The sequence below is a fragment of the Gadus morhua genome, chromosome 8 (assembly GCF_902167405.1).
Source record: "Gadus morhua chromosome 8, gadMor3.0, whole genome shotgun sequence".
Taxonomy (NCBI): domain Eukaryota; kingdom Metazoa; phylum Chordata; class Actinopteri; order Gadiformes; family Gadidae; genus Gadus; species Gadus morhua.
This window is the reverse complement of record NC_044055.1, coordinates 201,299-219,825: the sequence shown is the minus strand read 5'-3', so window position 1 is coordinate 219,825 and position 18,527 is coordinate 201,299. Positions and strand designations below refer to the sequence as shown.

At 49.5% G+C, this 18,527-nt stretch overlaps 1 protein-coding gene across 1 annotated transcript in view; it reads left to right on the top strand.

Annotated features, from left to right (window-relative positions):
- Window positions 1–1,116: 1,116 nt before the first annotated feature.
- The window catches only part of dis3l2 (DIS3 like 3'-5' exoribonuclease 2), a 30,483-nt gene continuing 13,072 nt past the window's right edge, over window positions 1,117–18,527 (top strand). The window contains 13 exon segments of the mRNA XM_030363797.1: window positions 1,117–1,230; window positions 1,739–2,524; window positions 3,050–3,174; window positions 4,511–4,564; window positions 4,726–4,827; window positions 5,696–5,867; window positions 6,136–6,206; window positions 10,814–11,043; window positions 14,075–14,248; window positions 14,378–14,457; window positions 14,723–14,835; window positions 15,640–15,747; window positions 16,889–17,122. Of these exon segments, the coding sequence (XP_030219657.1) occupies window positions 1,762–2,524; window positions 3,050–3,174; window positions 4,511–4,564; window positions 4,726–4,827; window positions 5,696–5,867; window positions 6,136–6,206; window positions 10,814–11,043; window positions 14,075–14,248; window positions 14,378–14,457; window positions 14,723–14,835; window positions 15,640–15,747; window positions 16,889–17,122 (2,226 nt within the window). The 5' untranslated portion in view covers window positions 1,117–1,230; window positions 1,739–1,761.

Genomic DNA, 18,527 nt, shown 5'->3' with positions numbered 1-18,527 from the left:
ACACACACACACACACACACACACACACACACACACACACACACACACCACTGCAGACGTGCGCGCGCAGACACATATCCACTTGCCTGCCTGGAGGGCGGCTGGTCGTATTCTACTTTACAGTAAACGGATGAATCTTTGTCATCTTTCTGAAGCCCGTTATGTTTAAAAATGTATAAATCATTCCACCGAACATCGATAAAAAAGCCCTTGGTTGGAAACCCCCGGCCTCTCCCTCCCACACTGCCCCGACCCCCAAGGGACAGGAACCACAAGCCACAGCGATGTCCGGGAATAGCTGTCCCCCCCCCCCCCGCTGGGGTTTAAAGACCAGGACTCTGGTCCCGATATCCTTCACTGTACGATGTGACGCATACATGATACCGGACAGTTGGAAGATAGGGGTAAGAATACATCCGGTCGGCAACAGAATATCACAGATGGATATCGGTGATCTGGAGCTTCTAGAGCTTCATTCATTGTGAAAAGGCCCAGACAGCATCAGTAGTCCCTTGCCACCAGAGTAATAATATCCTGGCTACGCCCCTGGGGCAGCACCATGTGGTCAAACTGATCATCGAATCGATACAGCAGTGCGATGGGTTCATAATCTTGTGACGTCAGCGCCATAATGAAAATACACTATACACACTATTCAGTGGTCTGTCTGCCATTCTAAAGGACAATGAGCAGCATACGCTAAGACTCCGGAGAGGAAGCTGCGTGGGCCGGAACAGACTCGCGTACATGCCAATCAGTGCCTCAAGGTCCATCGGGTGCAGAAGCTGCACGGTGAAGCCCACCGGAACCTGCACAAAGGTTCCTGCTGCTCAGATTTTTGTCCTAATTTGGTCTATTTTTGACGTTTCTGCTTGTGTCTGAAATGTATCGAAATGAAGAAACACAGAAAGGAAGATATCGCTGATATAATAATAAAGAAACATTTGAATAAATCAACTGGGAGATTTTTTTCACCGTTTAAAAAAAAATCACTCATATAGTGGGAGTTACATATCGTATTAAAAACGTCACATTAGTAAACATAAACGCATGTGTTTATTTTATTATGTAAATCCAAACGGTTCCACTCTCTGCCAGCAGACGGCAGTAATGCAACACTGTCATTGTTGTTCGACGCTTCAAAGCAAGCAAGAAGAACATTTTCGTCAGCAGTAGTAATCAGTGCACATTTGACCATTTAAATCTGCAACCAGTTCTTCGCAGTGAAAGGTAATAAACAAATCACGTGTCTGAACAATATCTCACCTTGAGCCAGATTCGTCTATATTTCTATACCTTTCAAATGAAAAAGATGTTGTGTTTTCGTCCTGCAGCATCTTGTGGCTAATTTTAACCGCTAACTGAACTGGTGGTTCTCTAAATAACCAGTGCATTTAGTAAAACCACCATAAGTACTGACAGTTTTAGACCTTTTGTTTACAATGCGGGATAGGTGACAATGTGTCCGAAGCTACTAAAACCATGACACGGGGACTAGGTCATCTACCGCCAGGGTTCATTTCATGGCCTAGCACTTTGAAGCCGCAGTTTGTTTTTAACAAGTGCGCATCCAACCTTTTGTGGAGCATATTTGAAATAGTGCGATGAATCAATGGGTTCATTATATTTTAACCTGTTTATAACTAGGATGAAACTCTGTTTAATTGTGAATGTGTCTCATGTCCTTCGTCTTATTATTATCCTGTTATGTAACTTGGTTATAATGGTCTTTTTTTAGATATCTCATCCAAGGAGTGCCCCATGGACTCTCCCCTCCAATCCAAGAGGGTCGACCGGCGACGCAAGCCCTCGAAGCGCAGCCCTAATCAGTCGAGCACCCCCCCTCAGAAAGACGCCTACGCACGCCTCCTGGCTCAGCACCACAGCAGCAAGTTCAGGTCCTACCTGGAGCAGTACGTTCAGGAGTCCCCCGCGCAGGCGGACGACAGCGGCCCTGCCTCGCCCTCCACGCAGACCCACAGCGAGCGTGTGGACATTCCCCAAGCACCTGAAGGCCGGAACCAGGCCGCCGCCGTCGACCTCTCGGACTCCAGCGACTTCTCCCCCTGCTCCGCTAAGGGTCGGTGTGAGGACAGCGCGCTGTCTCTGTACATGGAGAAGCTGAACGGGCGGGGCGGGGGCGGGGGGGCCCTGCCTCCCCAGGACGTGGACAGGAAGCAGGGGGTGTGCGAGCGGCGCGGCCAGCGGCGGGACACGGCCACCAGCCATGACGGGGACGTGGACTCCGCCGAGGAGAACGGCTCCTCCCACAAACCCTCGGACGCCAAGCCGCCGCCACCGCCGCCGCAGCAGAGGCAGCCAAAGAGAAACAAAGGCCCCCACAGAGACTGCCCCCTCCAGCTGGACGCCCAGCCCTCCCCCCTCCAGCCCAACGCGGTGGCCCAGGATCCGGAGAAGAGGAGGAGGCAGCAGCAGAAGAACCTGCTGGAGGAGAACCGGGGCGCCGAGGTCTCGAGCCCCAAGGGCCCGCTGGGTAAAGCCAAACACGTGCAGAAAGCTCCAGGTAAACACAAGGCTGTTATCCACCTGACTCAAGGCTACAATTCACCTGACTCTGGGTCAGATTTAACCCTAACCCTAACCCTAACCCTAACTCAAGGCTATAATCCACCTGACTCTGGGTCAGGGTCAGGGTTAAACCTAACCCTAACTCAAGGCTGTTATCCACCTGACTCTGGGTCAGGGTTAGGGTTAAACCTAACCCTAACCCTGACCCAAGGCTGTTATCCACCTGGTTCTGGATCCAGTAAGCCCACAACACAACTCGTCATGCGTTTAGGTTCACATTTGAGTTGTTTTATCCAAAGCGACGCACAGTGCCATGTATTTTTATTAGGGGTTACATGAATGATGCTGGCAGGTTCACAGCAGAAATGGCGAGTTGAACCCAGTATTTATTTATTAAATTATTTAGGATGGTAGTTTAATCCCTTTAGCCGCTAGACTAACCTGATTAATGCCTTTAAAAATGTTTGTCTTCTGTCTGGACAGCAATGGTCGTGTCTGTTTTGCTCTTCCTCCACTCCAGGGAACTCCCCCGGTGATAAGAACCTGAAGAACCGAGGAGGCCGGGGCTTCAAGAAGCAGGTGTTTGAGGCCTACATGAGCCACGAGGTCGTCTCCCAGGGGCTGAAGAGAGGAGAGCTGCTCCAGGTAAGGTGTTTGAGGCCTACATGAGCCACGAGGTCGTCTCCCAGGGGCTGAAGAGAGGAGAGCTGCTCCAGGTAAGGTGTTTGAGGCCTACATGAGCCACGAGGTCGTCTCCCAGGGGCTGAAGAGAGGAGAGCTGCTCCAGGTAAGGTGTTTGAGGCCTACATGAGCCACGAGGTCGTCTCCCAGGGGCTGAAGAGAGGAGAGCTGCTCCAGGTAAGGTCGGAAGAACACCATCCTGGCTGTGGCTTTGATGTGGCCATTAAAACCAGCATCCGTCCAGCATGGGTTGAGTCAACTAAACGTGTGTGGTAGGGTTTGCTGTAGGGCTGGGCGATATGACGATATATATCGTGTGATGATATAAAAATGTCTATCGTTTGATATTATCCTCTATCGTTTATATCGTCTTGTCGCAAATCACACTCTTTACGGTAATATTTTACGTAATTTGGACGACGCTTTACATTCTTCCACACGGCACATGAACACAACGCAAACAAACATGGAGAGTGAACGTGACAATTCTGAATAGGAGAAGGACTCCCACGACCAGCCAGGACAAAGTGAGCTCGTACCTAAAAGAGCGGCTACGAAGTAAACCTTTCCATGTGGACACTTTATATAAACTACCGTAATTTTCGGACTATAACACGTGCCTTTTTTTTTCTTATCTTTCGATTCTGCGTCTTATATAACGGTGAGGCAGAGGACGGCTGATTTGGAACGGAACAACAGCTGTTCGCTTTCACAGGGAAAAACTAAGGAACTTCAACCTACTTAGGCCTACTAATTAACCTTCAAAAGCTATTAAATCTTCAACAAAATATGCAGATACTGTCAAAATCGGTTCCAGGGAGTGTATAGGGATTATTAATGTTGTTTTTTATGGTGTTTTTTTTCTGGAACGAGTATTCGAATATTTGCTCGGAAAAATCTAGGAAGTATTTTAAGCCTGAAAGATGGCATATGGGCCAGCCCTAATGGTTATTAAACATTAAAACACCTGTGATTTATAGTCCAGTGCGGCTTATGTACACATCATTCAATTTAGCTGCTGTGGCTTATACTCCGATGCTCCTTATAGTGCGGAAAATACGGTATTTATTCATTGAATTTACAGAAAATGTGCTATATCGTGATATATATCGTTATCGGGATATGTATGACCTATATTGGGATATGATATTTTGGTCATATCGCCCAGCCCTAGTTTGCTGTAATCTGTACATTCCAGTTAAACTTTGAGACTACACAGCTGTTGCATGGGTTTGTTATGTATTGGTCTGATAAGATGTGCTAAGTGTACAAAGTTAATATTTTATATTCTTTCCCCCAGGGCCCGCTAAGAATCAACCCGAAGAATTACAATGATGCCTTCATCCCCTCTCCTGTGAGCTCCTTCCTTCTAATTACCTTCTCATTTACTAACGAGTAAATTACTATTCGATTGTTCATTTCTGACACCTGGAGATATTGATCACTATTATAAATGTCTCACATTACACAACCTCAAAAACGACTTAAGCTGAAAATAATGACTTGGTTCTGCAGGACGGAATGAGGGACATATTCCTGGACGGCATTGTGTCCCGGAACCGGGCCCTGAACGGAGACGTGGTGGTGGTGCAGCTCCTCCCCCGCGAGCAGTGGAAGGTAAGGCCCGGGGGGCCCAGAGAACAGGGCTGGGGGGCCCAGAGAACAGGGCCTGGGGGGCCCAGAGAACAGGCCCTGGGGGGCCCAGCAGAGGGGGGTTATGGGGCCCCAGCAGAGGGGGGTTATGGGGCCCCAGCAGAGGGGGGTTATGGGGCCCCAGCAGAGGGGGGTTATGGGGCCCCAGCAGAGGGGGTTTTATGGGGCCCCAGCAGAGGGGGGTTATGGGGCCCCAGCAGAGGGGGGTTATGGGGCCCCAGCAGAGGGGGGTTATGGGGCCCCAGCAGAGGGGGTTTTATGGGGCCCCAGCAGAGTGGGGTTATGGGGCCCCAGCAGAGTGGGTTATGGGGCCCCATCAGAGTGGGTTATGGGGCCCCATCAGAGTGGGTTATGCGGCCCCATCAGAGTGGGTTATGGGGCCCCAGCAGAGTGGGTCATGGGGCCCCAGCAGAGGGGGGTTATGGGGCCCCAGCAGAGTGGGTTATGGGGCCCCAGCAGAGTGGGTTATGCGGCCCAGACATGTTTACGGTCCAGCTACGTATAGCAGTATCTATCAGTCCTTGATGGGTTCATGGCGGGACTTGGTTCATAAGCTTTGGATGTGGTCTTAACTGCATCACATTGTTTTAAACGTCAGCGCTCATAGTTCTGTACCTTCAGCAAAAGGGACATAAACTCAAAGGTTGATGTGATGTCCGTGCTGCGCTACAAAGAGGGACGGGACAGACGCGCATCCTTCAGCAGCAGGGGAGGGACTGGCCGTAGGTAGACTGGGCATCGGGCATCGAACCCAGACCCTTTTGGGCTGGGCCTGGAACACCCTAACCCCTGCACTACCCCCCTGACCCCCACCGGTCCGGTCCGCCCGCAGGTGGTGAGGTCGGACACGGACTGTGAGGTGAGCAGTGAGTCGGAGCTCCAGGCGGGACGGGCCCCGCAGCGCAGGAAGTCCCCCCAGAAGAAGAGGGCGGTCCTGGAGGAGCAGCACAGCGACGGGGACGACCTGCCCGCCAGGGTGGCGGCGCTCGGCCTCGGGGCCACAGGTACGGGCGGGGGGCAGCTTCAGGTACCGGGGGAGTCCTCCGCTCTCTGGATCTATGACCACCAGGCGGTAGCCCGTTGGTGGATATATGGGTTGTGGTTGGTCAGTGCCCTCTCAGTCTGGGTTGCAATTGGCTGACAGTTCTTTCTTTGTGACCGCTTTTCTGTTCTTTGTCCCGTTGAACCGATGGGTTCCCGTCCGGCTTGCGCCCTATCGTGTTATGTAGTTTGATCCCCTCGTTCTGGTTTGTGTTCTTCTTCTCCTCCCAGAGAACGGCAAGCGTGGCAGAGCTCTGGAGGACCTGAGCTCTGACGGGGACGTCCTCCAACGGACGGCCAAAGTAGGCATAACTAGAGTTGGATCTTTCTGTTGGTAATTCCCATGATGCATTGGGAGCCATAAAGTTGTTGAGTTCGAGATCCAGGGTGGCCGAGCTCGGCTATATAGTAACATAGGGTCCAGGTTGGAGATGTTATTGGGTTTGAAATGGTTGACGTTGAGGCAAAGTGTTTGAAGTTTAGGGAATCGTAGGGATCTTTAAAAAACCATCGCTGGAACCTCCACCACCAGGTCCCTGTGGCTGTACACCCTTTCCCCTAACCCCATTAGTGTTCATTAGCCTAACTAATACCCTAACCCCATTAGTGTTCATTAGCCTAACTAATACCCTAACCCTAACCCCATTAGTGTTCATTAGCCTAACTAATACCCTTTCCCCTAACCCCATTAGTGTTCATTAGCCTAACTAATACCCTAACCCCATTAGTGTTCATTAGCCTAACTAATACCCTAACCCCATTAGTGTTCATTAGCCTAACTAATACCCTAACCCCATTAGTGTTCATTAGCCTAACTAATACCCTAACCCCATTAGTGTTCATTAGCCTAACTAATACCCTAACCCTAACCCCATTAGTGTTCATTAGCCTAACTAATACCCTAACCCCATTAGTGTTCATTAGCCTAACTAATACCCTAACCCCATTAGTGTTCATTAGCCTAACTAATACCCTAACCCCATTAGTGTTCATTAGCCTAACTAATACCCTAACCCTAACCCCATTAGTGTTCATTAGCCTAACTAATACCCTAACCCCATTAGTGTTCATTAGCCTAACTAATACCCTAACCCCATTAGTGTTCATTAGCCTAACTAATACCCAAACCCCATTAGTGTTCATTAGCCTAACTAATACCCTAACCCCATTAGTGTCCATTAGCCTAACTAATACCCTAACCCTAACCCCATTAGTGTTCATTAGCCTAACTAATACCCTAACCCCATTAGTGTTCATTAGCCTAACTAATACCCTAACCCCATTAGTGTTCATTAGCCTAACTAATACCCTAACCCCATTAGTGTTCATTAGCCTAACTAATACCCTAACCCCATTAGTGTTCATTAGCCTAACTAATACCCTAACCCCATTAGTGTTCATTAGCCTAACTAATACCCTAACCCCATTAGTGTTCATTAGCCTAACTAATACCCTGATACCCTAACCCCATTAGTGTTCATTAGCCTAACTAATACCCTAACCCCATTAGTGTTCATTAGCCTAACTAATACCCTAACCCCATTAGTGTTCATTAGCCTAACTAATACCCTAACCCCATTAGTGTTCATTAGCCTAACTAATACCCTAACCCCATTAGTGTTCATTAGCCTAACTAATACCCTAACCCCATTAGTGTTCATTAGCCTAACTAATACCCTAACCCCATTAGTGTTCATTAGCCTAACTAATACCCTAACCCTAACCCCATTAGTGTTCATTAGCCTAACTAATACCCTAACCCCATTAGTGTTCATTAGCCTAACTAATACCCTAACCCCATTAGTGTTCATTAGCCTAACTAATACCCTAACCCCATTAGTGTTCATTAGCCTAACTAATACCCTAACCCTAACCCCATTAGTGTTCATTAGCCTAACTAATACCCTAACCCCATTAGTGTTCATTAGCCTAACTAATACCCTAACCCTAACCCCATTAGTGTTCATTAGCCTAACTAATACCCTAACCCCATTAGTGTTCATTAGCCTAACTAATACCCTAACCCCATTATTGTTCATTAGCCTAACTAATACCCTAACCCTAACCCCATTAGTGTGCATTAGCCTAACTAATACCCTAACCCTAACCCCATTAGTGTTCATTAACCTAACTAATACCCTAACCCCATTAGTGTTCATTAGCCTAACTAATACCCTAACCCCATTAGTGTTCATTAGCCTAACTAATACCCTAACCCCATTAGTGTTCATTAGCCTAACTAATACCCTATCCCCATTAGTGTTCATTAGCCTAACTAATACCCTAACCCCATTAGAGTTCATTAGCCTAACTAATACCCTAATCCTAACCCCATTAGAGTTCATTAGCCTAATTTATACCCTAACCCCATTAGTGTTCATTAGCCTAAATAATACCCTAACCCTAACCCCATTAGTGTTCATTAGCCTAACTAATACCCTAACCCTAACCCCATTAGTGTTCATTAGCCTAACTAATACCCTAACCCTAACCCCATTAGTGTTCATTAGCCTAACTAATACCCTAACCCTAACCCCATTAGTGTTCATTAGCCTAACTAATACCCTAACCCTAACCCCATTAGTGTTCATTAGCCTAACTAATACCCTAACGCTAACCCCATTAGAGTTCATTAGCCTAACTAATACCCTAACGCTAACCCCAACCCCATTAGTGTTCATTAGCCTAACTAATACCCTAACCCTAACCCCATTAGTGTTCATTAGCCTAACTAATACCCTAACCCTAACCCCATTAGTGTTCATTAGCCTAACTAATACCCTAACGCTAACCCCATTAGTGTTCATTAGCCTAACTAATACCCTAATACCCTAACCCTAACCCCATTATTGTTCATTATCCCAACTAATACCCTAATACCCTAACCCCATTAGTGCTCATTAGCCTAACTAATACCCTAATACCCTAACCCCATTAGTGTTCATTCCAATAGAATGCAGGGGTTGACACTAAGGTTTCAAAAGCACTTGCCCATCGGGCAAGTACAGGTCAGGTTCAACTTGCCCGAATGTAATGTTCACTTGCCCAAATTATAATCAGAATCGTTTTGCCAGGCACCCGGCCTGGTTTTTGGGGGCTCAGAAAACCCATCCTAGCTCAGACTGAAGCTGAATGTTAGCTTCCACACATGTTGTGTTTAAAAAATAACAAACTTCTCCTTGTTTACTTATTTATCGAGCGGTCACATCGTGCCATGAAGTGATTTCGGTCCACCGTTGCAACCTATTAAAGCTATCGCCAAGTTATATGTGGACCTGCATGATTTTATGCAAATGTACTTAACTAAATGTCAGAGGTAGTAGCAAAGATATGTATTTTTTAACTTTCAAGTTTCTTGGAGCTCTAACTGAGTAATCACAATCGCGTTTCTAGTAGTGTTGTCAGTCACAATACTGGATTTTATAACTTCGACACTATACCTGGAAAAATATCGATATTCTATACCATTTTCGATATCGGGGGAAAAGTTTTTTTCAGGAAAGAACATACCCAAAGTAAATAGAGTATATCTCCACAACTGCAAGGGCGATAATGTCATCTTTGTGCCAAAAGAAAGATTGTTGTGAAAGTGAAATATTAAATGGGGATAATACTTGGTTAAAGTGAATAAAGCCATGGAACACAGCATAAGTGGAAGATAACATTACCACCTGAAATAATTATCAGTTGGTCGTTATCAGTTGGGAGCACTGTCTTACTATGGCACACAAATAAAGGTAGATATCTTACAATTTTGACACTTGACACCTCTATTTAAAGTTCAGGGCAAATATAATCAAATGCACCAAGCCAAACACTCGCAAATACACATATGGCCACTAGATTGCGCTGAAGAATATGTCTTCTGATTGAAGGCAATTTACCTATTTCCTAAGAAACCTTCTCTTATTCATTGATTGAAAACACCATGTTTAGTTGCAAAATTTGGCCCAGACACTGGATTATCTGTTTATGGTAGTTTCATTCGATCAGAATCAAGTTTGTGGACAAATATCACAAAGGTAAAACTTCATTTTTGGTTGTTAAAAGAAAAGGGGACGTTTCTTCTTAAGTTGTTATTTGTTTTAGTTTTAGCCACAGAATTATATGGTCTGGACTGTTGGAATAAGTGGAGGCTCAGCTTTCATGTAATATATAGTTTGTGAGGGTCCAATTTCGTGAAAAAGATTGCTATTGCTGTGCATGTGCACAGTTATGAAACCGAAAACTGTGTTCTTGCATATGACTTTCTTTGGTAATTTGCCTCAATCCAAAGTACTTCCAAACCGCACTCCTCCTTCTCTACTCCATTTTCTTTTTGTCTTAACCGTTCACGGAGGCGCTGCACTTGAGATGCTAGCTGTGTTGGCTAACCTTTAGCTAACACCTTCGAATCACTGCCAGAGACCGCACTGCGAGTGAGTGACAGAAGGCGGGGCTATATTCGCGCTGAAGCGATGCGTGTCTTGTTTACTCGCTTTCCGAGAAAAGAGAAGACGGCGCGCTGATCAATTGCAAATACTTCTATTTTGTGTGTTGCGGAACAAAAGGTTGTTCTGCAGTATATAAAAACACTTGAATAAATAGCCTTTATATTAACATCCACCCAAAATCCACTTGGCCGTTCAGGCAATCAGAAATCAATCTCAACTCCTTTAGCGGCCATCTGGTTCCAACGCCAGCCGGGCGCTAGACTCATTCCAGGCCTCGACATTAACGGTTACCCACTTGCCCGGGGCAACTAAAAGTAATATTTGGGCAAGTTGAGATTGATTTCTGGGTTCACCCAGCTGGCGTTGGAACCAGGTGGAACCCAGATGGCCGCACTGTGCTGGCCCAGAGGAGGTCAGCCCTCAGGACGGTGGTCTGACCTCTGGCCTCTGACCTCTGACCTCTGACCTGGCGGCAGGTGGTGTACATCGTTGAGCGGAAGCACTCCCGGGCCGTCACCGGGTTCCTCAAGCTCCTTCCAGACCTGCCCTTCGCCAAGTTCTCCCCGGTGGACCACCGCGTGCCACGCATCAACGTCCCGCTGGCTGACTGCCCCCCCGACTTCAGCTCGCGGCCCGCCGACTACGCCAACATCCTGTTCATCTGCCGCATCACCAGCTGGGCCGAGGACAGCAGCTTCGCCGAAGGGTGGGTGGTGGTGGTGGAGCTAGGGGAGAGGGGGGGATGGTGGGGGAGGGGGGGGGGTGAGGGGGGGGGGGGGTGGTGGTGGAGGAGCTGGGGGAGGGGGGGGGTGGTGGTGGTGGGGGGGTGGTGGTGTGGGAGGGGGGGGGGGGGAGGGGGGGGTGGTGGTGGAGGAGCTGGGGGAGGGGGGGGGTGGTGGTGGTGGAGCTAGGGGAGAGGGGGGGATGGTGGGGGAGGGGGGGTGGTGGTGTGGGAGGGGGGGGGGAGAGGGGGGGGTGGTGGTGGAGGAGCTGGGGGAGGGGGGGGGTGGTGGTGGTGGAGCTAGGGGAGAGGGGGGGATGGTGGGGGAGGGGGGGTGGTGGTGGGGGAGGGGGGGGGAGAGGGGGGGGGTGGGGGTTGAGAGGGGGGGGGTGGTGGAGGAGCTGGGGGAGGGGGAGGGGGGGGGTGGTGGAGGAGTAGAGGGGGTACGTGGAGGAGCTGGGGGAGGGGGGGGGTGGTGGTGGGGGAGAGGGGGTACGTGGAGGAGCTGGGGGAGGGGGGGGGTGGTGGTGGGGGAGAGGGGGTAGCTGGAGGAGCTGGGGGAGGGGGGGGTGGAGCAGAGGGGGAGAGGTGCTTTAAGGAGCTGGGGGAGGGGGGGGGAGCAGAGGGGGAGAGGTGCTTTAAGGAGCTGGGGGAGGGGGGGGGGAGCAGAGGGGGAGAGGTGCTTTAAGGAGCTGGGGGAGGGGGGGGGGGAGCAGAGAGGGAGAGGTGCTTTAAGGAGCTGGGTGGGGGTGGAGGAGCCGAGTTGGGGGTACATGGATACTGATGTATCAAGGACAATACTAAAGCCAGTGGGCTTTAGTATTGTGGGGGTACATGGATACTGATGTATCAAGGACAATACTAAAGCCAGTGGGCTACTTCCTGTTAAGGGGGTACATGGATACTGATGTATCAAGGACAATACTAAAGCCAGTGGGGTACTTCCTGTTAAGGGGGTACATGGATACTGATGTATCAAGGACAACACTAAAGCCAGTGGGCTACTTCCTGTTAAGGGGGTACATGGATACTGATGTATCAAGGACAATACTAAAGCCAGTGGGGTACTTCCTGTTAAAGGGGTAGTTCGGAATTTTGGACAGGGCCTGATTCCCAAGTGAGCATTGGTATACTTTATCATTGGAGACAGTTTAACACATTTCATTCAGTCCTTCTAGTTGCAGAGTTTGCTCGTGCTAGCGCACGGCAACGGGCAATGCTAGCCTGCTATTAAAAACAGTCTTACCCACTCCACAGTACACCCGAGGTAAATCAATTATAACGACAGACTATAGATTTAAATGTCTGTGTTGATAGAATAATGTTAGAAATAAACCAACCTTGCATTGCATTGCATTTTGAGGGAATTGCTGGGTCACAGCAGCAGTGTTATATTCCTGGTAGTAGGCATCCATGGTAGTAGGCTACGGCAGCGGCGGACTGATACCTAGGTTACCGGCTCGAGTTTGTTTACCTGCCGCTGTCATTGCTACAAACGCAGAGTACAGTGAACGAAGGAATTCTATTAGCGTATTCAATTAACAAGATATGGCCACGTTTGGAGGACTTAGCGATGCATCTGCTTTTGAAGACGATTATGAGGAATTTGTTGTATCCAACGAACAGTACATGTACGAGCCGGTGTTTTGATGTCCAAGCCAGCAGCAACAAGCCACAATCGAGTCCTTTCTGGATCTCGCACTGGAAATTGGGGGAAACTTTGTGGTGCCCATCTGTAGCGTATATTTCTACAATTTCTAAAAGCACACTGAACCACCATGTTGCCTAGTCGTTCAATTGCGCTTCTGTCCCACGCTTCTCTGTTTACGTTCTTGTGTCGTGATTCGGTTACAAAACTAACCGGCGCATAGTAAAATTCCACTTCTGCTGAGAAAGTAGTCCCTCGATGATTCATGCGATTCAAGGTTAGTTTTATTTCTAACATTATTCTATCAACACAGACATTTAAATCTATAGTCTGGCGTTATAATTGATTTACCTCGGGTGTACTGTTGAGTGGGTAAGACTGTTTTTAATAGCAGGCTAGCATTGCCCGTTGCCGTGCGCTAGCCTAGCACGAGCGAACTCTGCAACTAGAAGGACTGAATGAAATGTGTTGAAAACTGTCTCCAGTGATATAGAATACCATTGCTCACTTGGGAATCAGGCCCTAAGTCCACAATTCCGAACTACCCCTTTAAGGGGTGGTTTTGTTACCTTAGTTAGCAGTTTTATTTAGCATGGCTGTGTTTGAATTTTCTTTGTGGACACAAATATAACCATTGCCATGGAGATGAAAGTGTTGGTGATGAATTTGGTAGATAATTAATTGATAATAATATAAATAAGTCTGGATATCAGCACCAAAACATACCAGGATCAAATTGCATTTAGCAAGACAAGAACAACCTTCTGCTTAATTTAGATCATCCAACAAGCTAGTGAAGGCTCTCTCTGTCTCTCTGCCGCTGTCTCGTCTGTCTCCGTCTCCATCTGTCTGTCTTTGTGTATGTCTCTGTATCTGTGTCTCTGTCTCTGTCTGTCTCTCTTTACCTCTGTGTCTCCGTCTCTGTCTCTCTCTTTACCTCTGTGTCTCCGTCTGTCTCTGTCTTGGTGTCTCTCTTTATCTGTGTCTGTGTCTCTCTCTCTCTCTGTCTCTCTGTCTCTCTCTTTGTGTCTGTCAGTCTTTCTCTGTCTCTCTTTACCTCTGTGTCTCCGTCTCTGTCTGTCTCTCTCTTTACCTCTGTGTCTCCGTCTGTCTCTGTCTTGGTGTCTCTCTCTTTATCTGTCTCTGTCTCTCTGTCTCTCTCTCTGTGTTTGTCTGTCTGTCTGTCTGTGTCTGTCTGTCTCTCTGTGTCTCTCTCTGTGTGTCTCTCTGTCTGTGTCTGTCTGTCTGTCTCTGTCTCTGTCTCTCTGTGTCTCTCTCTCTGTCTGTCTCTCTGTCTGTCTGTCTGTGTCTCTCTCTGTCTGACTGTCTCTGTCTCTGTCTCTCTTTACCTCTGTGTCTCTCTCCCAGCTGTCTGGCTAAGACTCTGGGCCAGGCCGGAGAGATCGAGCCCGAGACGGAGGGCATCCTGATGGAGTACGACGTGGACTTCTCCGAGTTCCCCGCTGTGGTCCTGGACTGCCTGCCCACGGACCTTCCCTGGAGCGTCCCCCCCGCGGAGCTGGGCCGGCGGAAGGACCTGCGGTGAGACCCCCTCTGGAGGTCCACACACGCTGCACTCGTACCAGTACTCCCACTAAACGTCTCCCATCAACCCATACAAGTACTCCCAGTAAAGGTCCCCTCTGGGTTCACTCTGTTGGTGGTCTGTAGGGAGGAGTGCATCTTCACCATCGACCCCGCCACCGCCAGAGACCTGGACGACGCGCTGTCCTGCAAACAGCTGGCGGACGGTGAGCCTCTGGGCCGGGCGCCACCGCGGCCGGGCGCCACCGCGGCAGTCCCGCCGTGACCTTGGATGTTATCTGGCTGATCATGGATACCACTGGGCTGTGGCTTGGATAGGGTTACTTGGATGTCACTTGGCTGTTATTTGTCCGTTACCTGGCCATTATTTCCCGGTTAACTGACTGTTGCTATTATTTGGACTTTCCTTTTATGTCAGTATCTGTTTTCTGCGTGAGTATCTTTGTTAAACGGTTAACTGTGCGACCGCAGGTAACTTCGAGGTGGGCGTGCACATCGCAGACGTGAGCTACTTCGTGGAGGAGGGGAACGCGCTGGACGCCATCGCCAGCCAGAGAGCCACCAGCGTGTACATGGTTCAGAAGGTGAGTCTCACATCCACTGTACACCTCACTGTTCACATCCCTGTACACACCCCTGTTCACACGCCTGTACACCTCACTGTTCACATCCCTGTACACCTCACTGTTCACACCCCTGTACACCTCACTGTTCACATCCCTGTACACCTCACTGTTCACATCCCTGTACACCTCACTGTTCACACCCCTGAACACCTCACTGTTCACATCCCTGTACACCTCACTGTTCACATCCATGTACACCTCACTGTTCACACCCCTGTACACCTCACTGTTCACATCCCTGTACACCTCACTGTTCACATCCCTGTACACCTCACTGTTCACATCCCTGTACACCTCACTGTTCACACCCCTGTACACCTCACTGTTCACACCCCTGTACACCTCACTGTTCACATCTCTGTACACCTCACTGTTCACATCCCTGTACACCTCACTGTTCACATCCCTGTACACCTCACTGTTCACATCTCTGTACACCTCCCTGTTCACATCCCTGTACACCTCACTGTTCACATCCCTGTACACTTCACTGTTCACATCCCTGTACACCTCACTGTTCACACCCCTGTACACCTCACTGTTCACATCCCTGTACACCTCACTGTTCACACCCCTGTACACTTCACTGTTCACATCCCTGTACACCTCACTGTTCACATCCCTTCCCCGTTAACTTTCTGATAACCGGGGGGTGAAACCATCAGCAGCCCGAGTGGCTCCAGGGAGGTGGTGCCGTGAGGCCTGCCTCCCACTGCCCCCCAGGGAGGACTGGTTCACTGAGGGGGGGTCTGTGTGCTCCAGGTGGTCCCCATGCTGCCCCGACTGCTGTGTGAGGAGCTGTGCAGTCTGAACCCCCTCACCGAGCGCCTAACCTTCTCCGTGGTCTGGACCCTCAGCCCCCAGGGCAAGGTGAGGACCCCCTCTCACCGCCATCCCATAATAAGGATTTATCTTCATGTTCGCTATCTCTTGCTTCTATATTATAGCACAAAGAAGCAGTCGCTTTGGTTATGAAATGTCTGTGCTCTAAGGATTCTCACACCTGTTAGGGTGTCACCCGCCGTTCGGATGCACGGTCACTCGAGTCCCCGTGAAGCGTGGTCATGTGACACCTCACTGTGCGTTCACACCAAACGCGAAATTTTTCGCCCGTTCGCGTTGTCGCCAAAGTTTTGTCACGCCACATCTGTCGCTGTGCAAGTTTTGTCGAATTTGTCGCGCCACAACAAGATAACCACCATTGCATGTCTTTACCTTTTGTGGAAGAGGGAGAGACGTCGGAGGACCCGACGCAGTATATTCATAATATTGTAATGACCACGGAAGAGGCAGTGAATGAAGTATTGAATAGACAGAGATTCATTAGATAGGCCTACCTAATAAACCGTTGGAACACACAAGACCGGAAACCATAGCAACGCCGGTAAACAAGCTCCGAGAAGCCCAATCCCTACGAGAGCTCCCTGCGCTACGGCCACCCGGAGGCGCACAGAGCTGTTGGCCGTGATATTATATATACAAATATTATATCATATACTATTATATTATATATAGAGCTCCGGGAGTCGCAAACGGTAACAGTCACTTTCTCCTCCATGCTGCAGTTCACCCCGGACTGCACTGCACTGAGTTTGACGGTTGAACGCTGATTGGCTGTTACGTTACACATGTCACTCAGTGGCCACGCTGTTGAACGCTGATTGGCTGTCATCACGCGAAATTCGCGTCAAAGTTCAAATATTTCAACTTGAGCGAATTTGTCGCGCTACAAATCCTCATGAACGCGCTCGCCTGTGCATGGCAAAAGTGCGGCGCGATAAATCTAAACATGTCGCCAGTTTTCTCTCGCGAAAAATTCGCCCGATACGCGTCTATTCGTTCACTTTGTATGGGATCCTGTCGCCCCGTCGCGTTTGGTGTGAACACACAGTTACCCTGAGTCACTGAGGCGTGGTCATGTGACGCCTTCCCCTGAGTCACTGTGAAGCGTGGTCATGTGACGCCTTCCCCTGAGTCACTGTAAAGCGTGGTCATGTGACGTCCTCCCCAGATCCTCAGCGAGTGGTTCGGCCGCTCGGTGATCCGCTCCTGCGTGAAGCTGAGCTACGACCACGCCCAGAGCATGATCGACGGCCCCGACAGGCTGTTCTCCCCTGGGGAGCTGCCCTCCATGGACCCCCGCCACCCCCTGGACGAGGTCCACCAGGCCGTGCTGCGCCTGCACGCCCTGGCCCAGCAGCTCCGCCAGCAGCGCTTCGACGGCGGCGCCCTGCGGCTAGACCAGGTGGGAGGGGAGGGGGGGAGGGGAGGGAGGGGAGGGACGGGGGGGATGGGATAGGGGCGGGGGGGAGGGACGGGGTTGGAGGGTAGGGGAGAGGTGGGGTAGGGAGGGGGGGAGGGGCGGGGTAGGAGTTAGATAGTTGTATCAGCCATGGTGGTGAAGACGACTTCCACACTAACTCACAATGTCCCCAAACTACTCTTTTGTTCTGATTTTGATTGAGACCCTTGCAGCGGATATTACACATCCAGAAAAACGCGATTATGCGATCGCATAATTCAACGCATAATCAGCCTAAGTCCGCATATTCATGCGGGGGCCGCATCTTTTCAAATATGCCGCACTTTCACCGCATAAACTGCCAATTTCCGCGAAAAAAGCAGCCATTTCCCCCTGTTGCCATGGGAACATTATGAAGTGACGTAATTACGCGACGTGAACGTCATCGCAAACCCCGCGACGAAGGCAAGATGAAGCGGTCTCATTTGCCAACAAAGATAAGTGCAAAAGACCGTGCAAAGCAGTTTCAACAGCTTGCGCCTGTGGTCCAACAGCTGCGTGTTGGACCGCACCGCCTGTGGTCCAACACGCAGCTGTTGGACCACAGGCGGTCCACGCAGCTGTTGGACCACAGCTGTTGGACCACAGCTGTTGGACCACAGGCGGTGCGGTCCAACAGCTGTGGTCCAACAGCTGCGTGGACCGCCTGTGGTCCAACAGCTGTGGTCCAACAGCTGCGTGGACCGCCTGTGGTCCAACAGCTGCGTGTTGGACCACAGGCGGTGCGGTCCAACACGCAGCTGTTGGACCACAGGCGGTGCGGTCCAACAGCTGCGTGTTGGACCGCACCGCCTGTGGTCCAACACGCAGTTGTTGGACCGCAGGCGGTCCAACAACTGCGTGTCGGACCACAGGCGGAAGTCGACGCTGGAAAACCACTTTGCCGCAGCCAAACATGCAAGGATGGTTAAAGAGATGGACGTTGAGGGAGAGGGGATGGAGGATGAGGATGAGGAATGATTGGCTAGTGTTAGAGGCTGCAGTTAGTTTTCATTTGGACTGTTGTAGTTTCATTCAATGAGTTGATGCAACTTTACAGTTGTAAGATTAAACTTTTTTGCTACTCTTTTGAAAAGCTTCCTCTGTAAAACAGGAACTTTTATTTATTTATATTTTATTTATTCATTTTTTAGCATTCTGTTTGTAAAGCCACAGAGGTTGTACTCAATGTTTTGTAAGTTTGAGCCATGTTTTAAGGTCTCAAATAAAACAAGATGAGAACTTAAATATTCCAATTTACAATTAGGGCATTTAGCAGATGCTTTTATCCAAAGCGACTTACATCGTTTAATACACACATTGACACACAGACGGCAGAGTCAACCATGCAAGGCGACAGCCAGCTCGT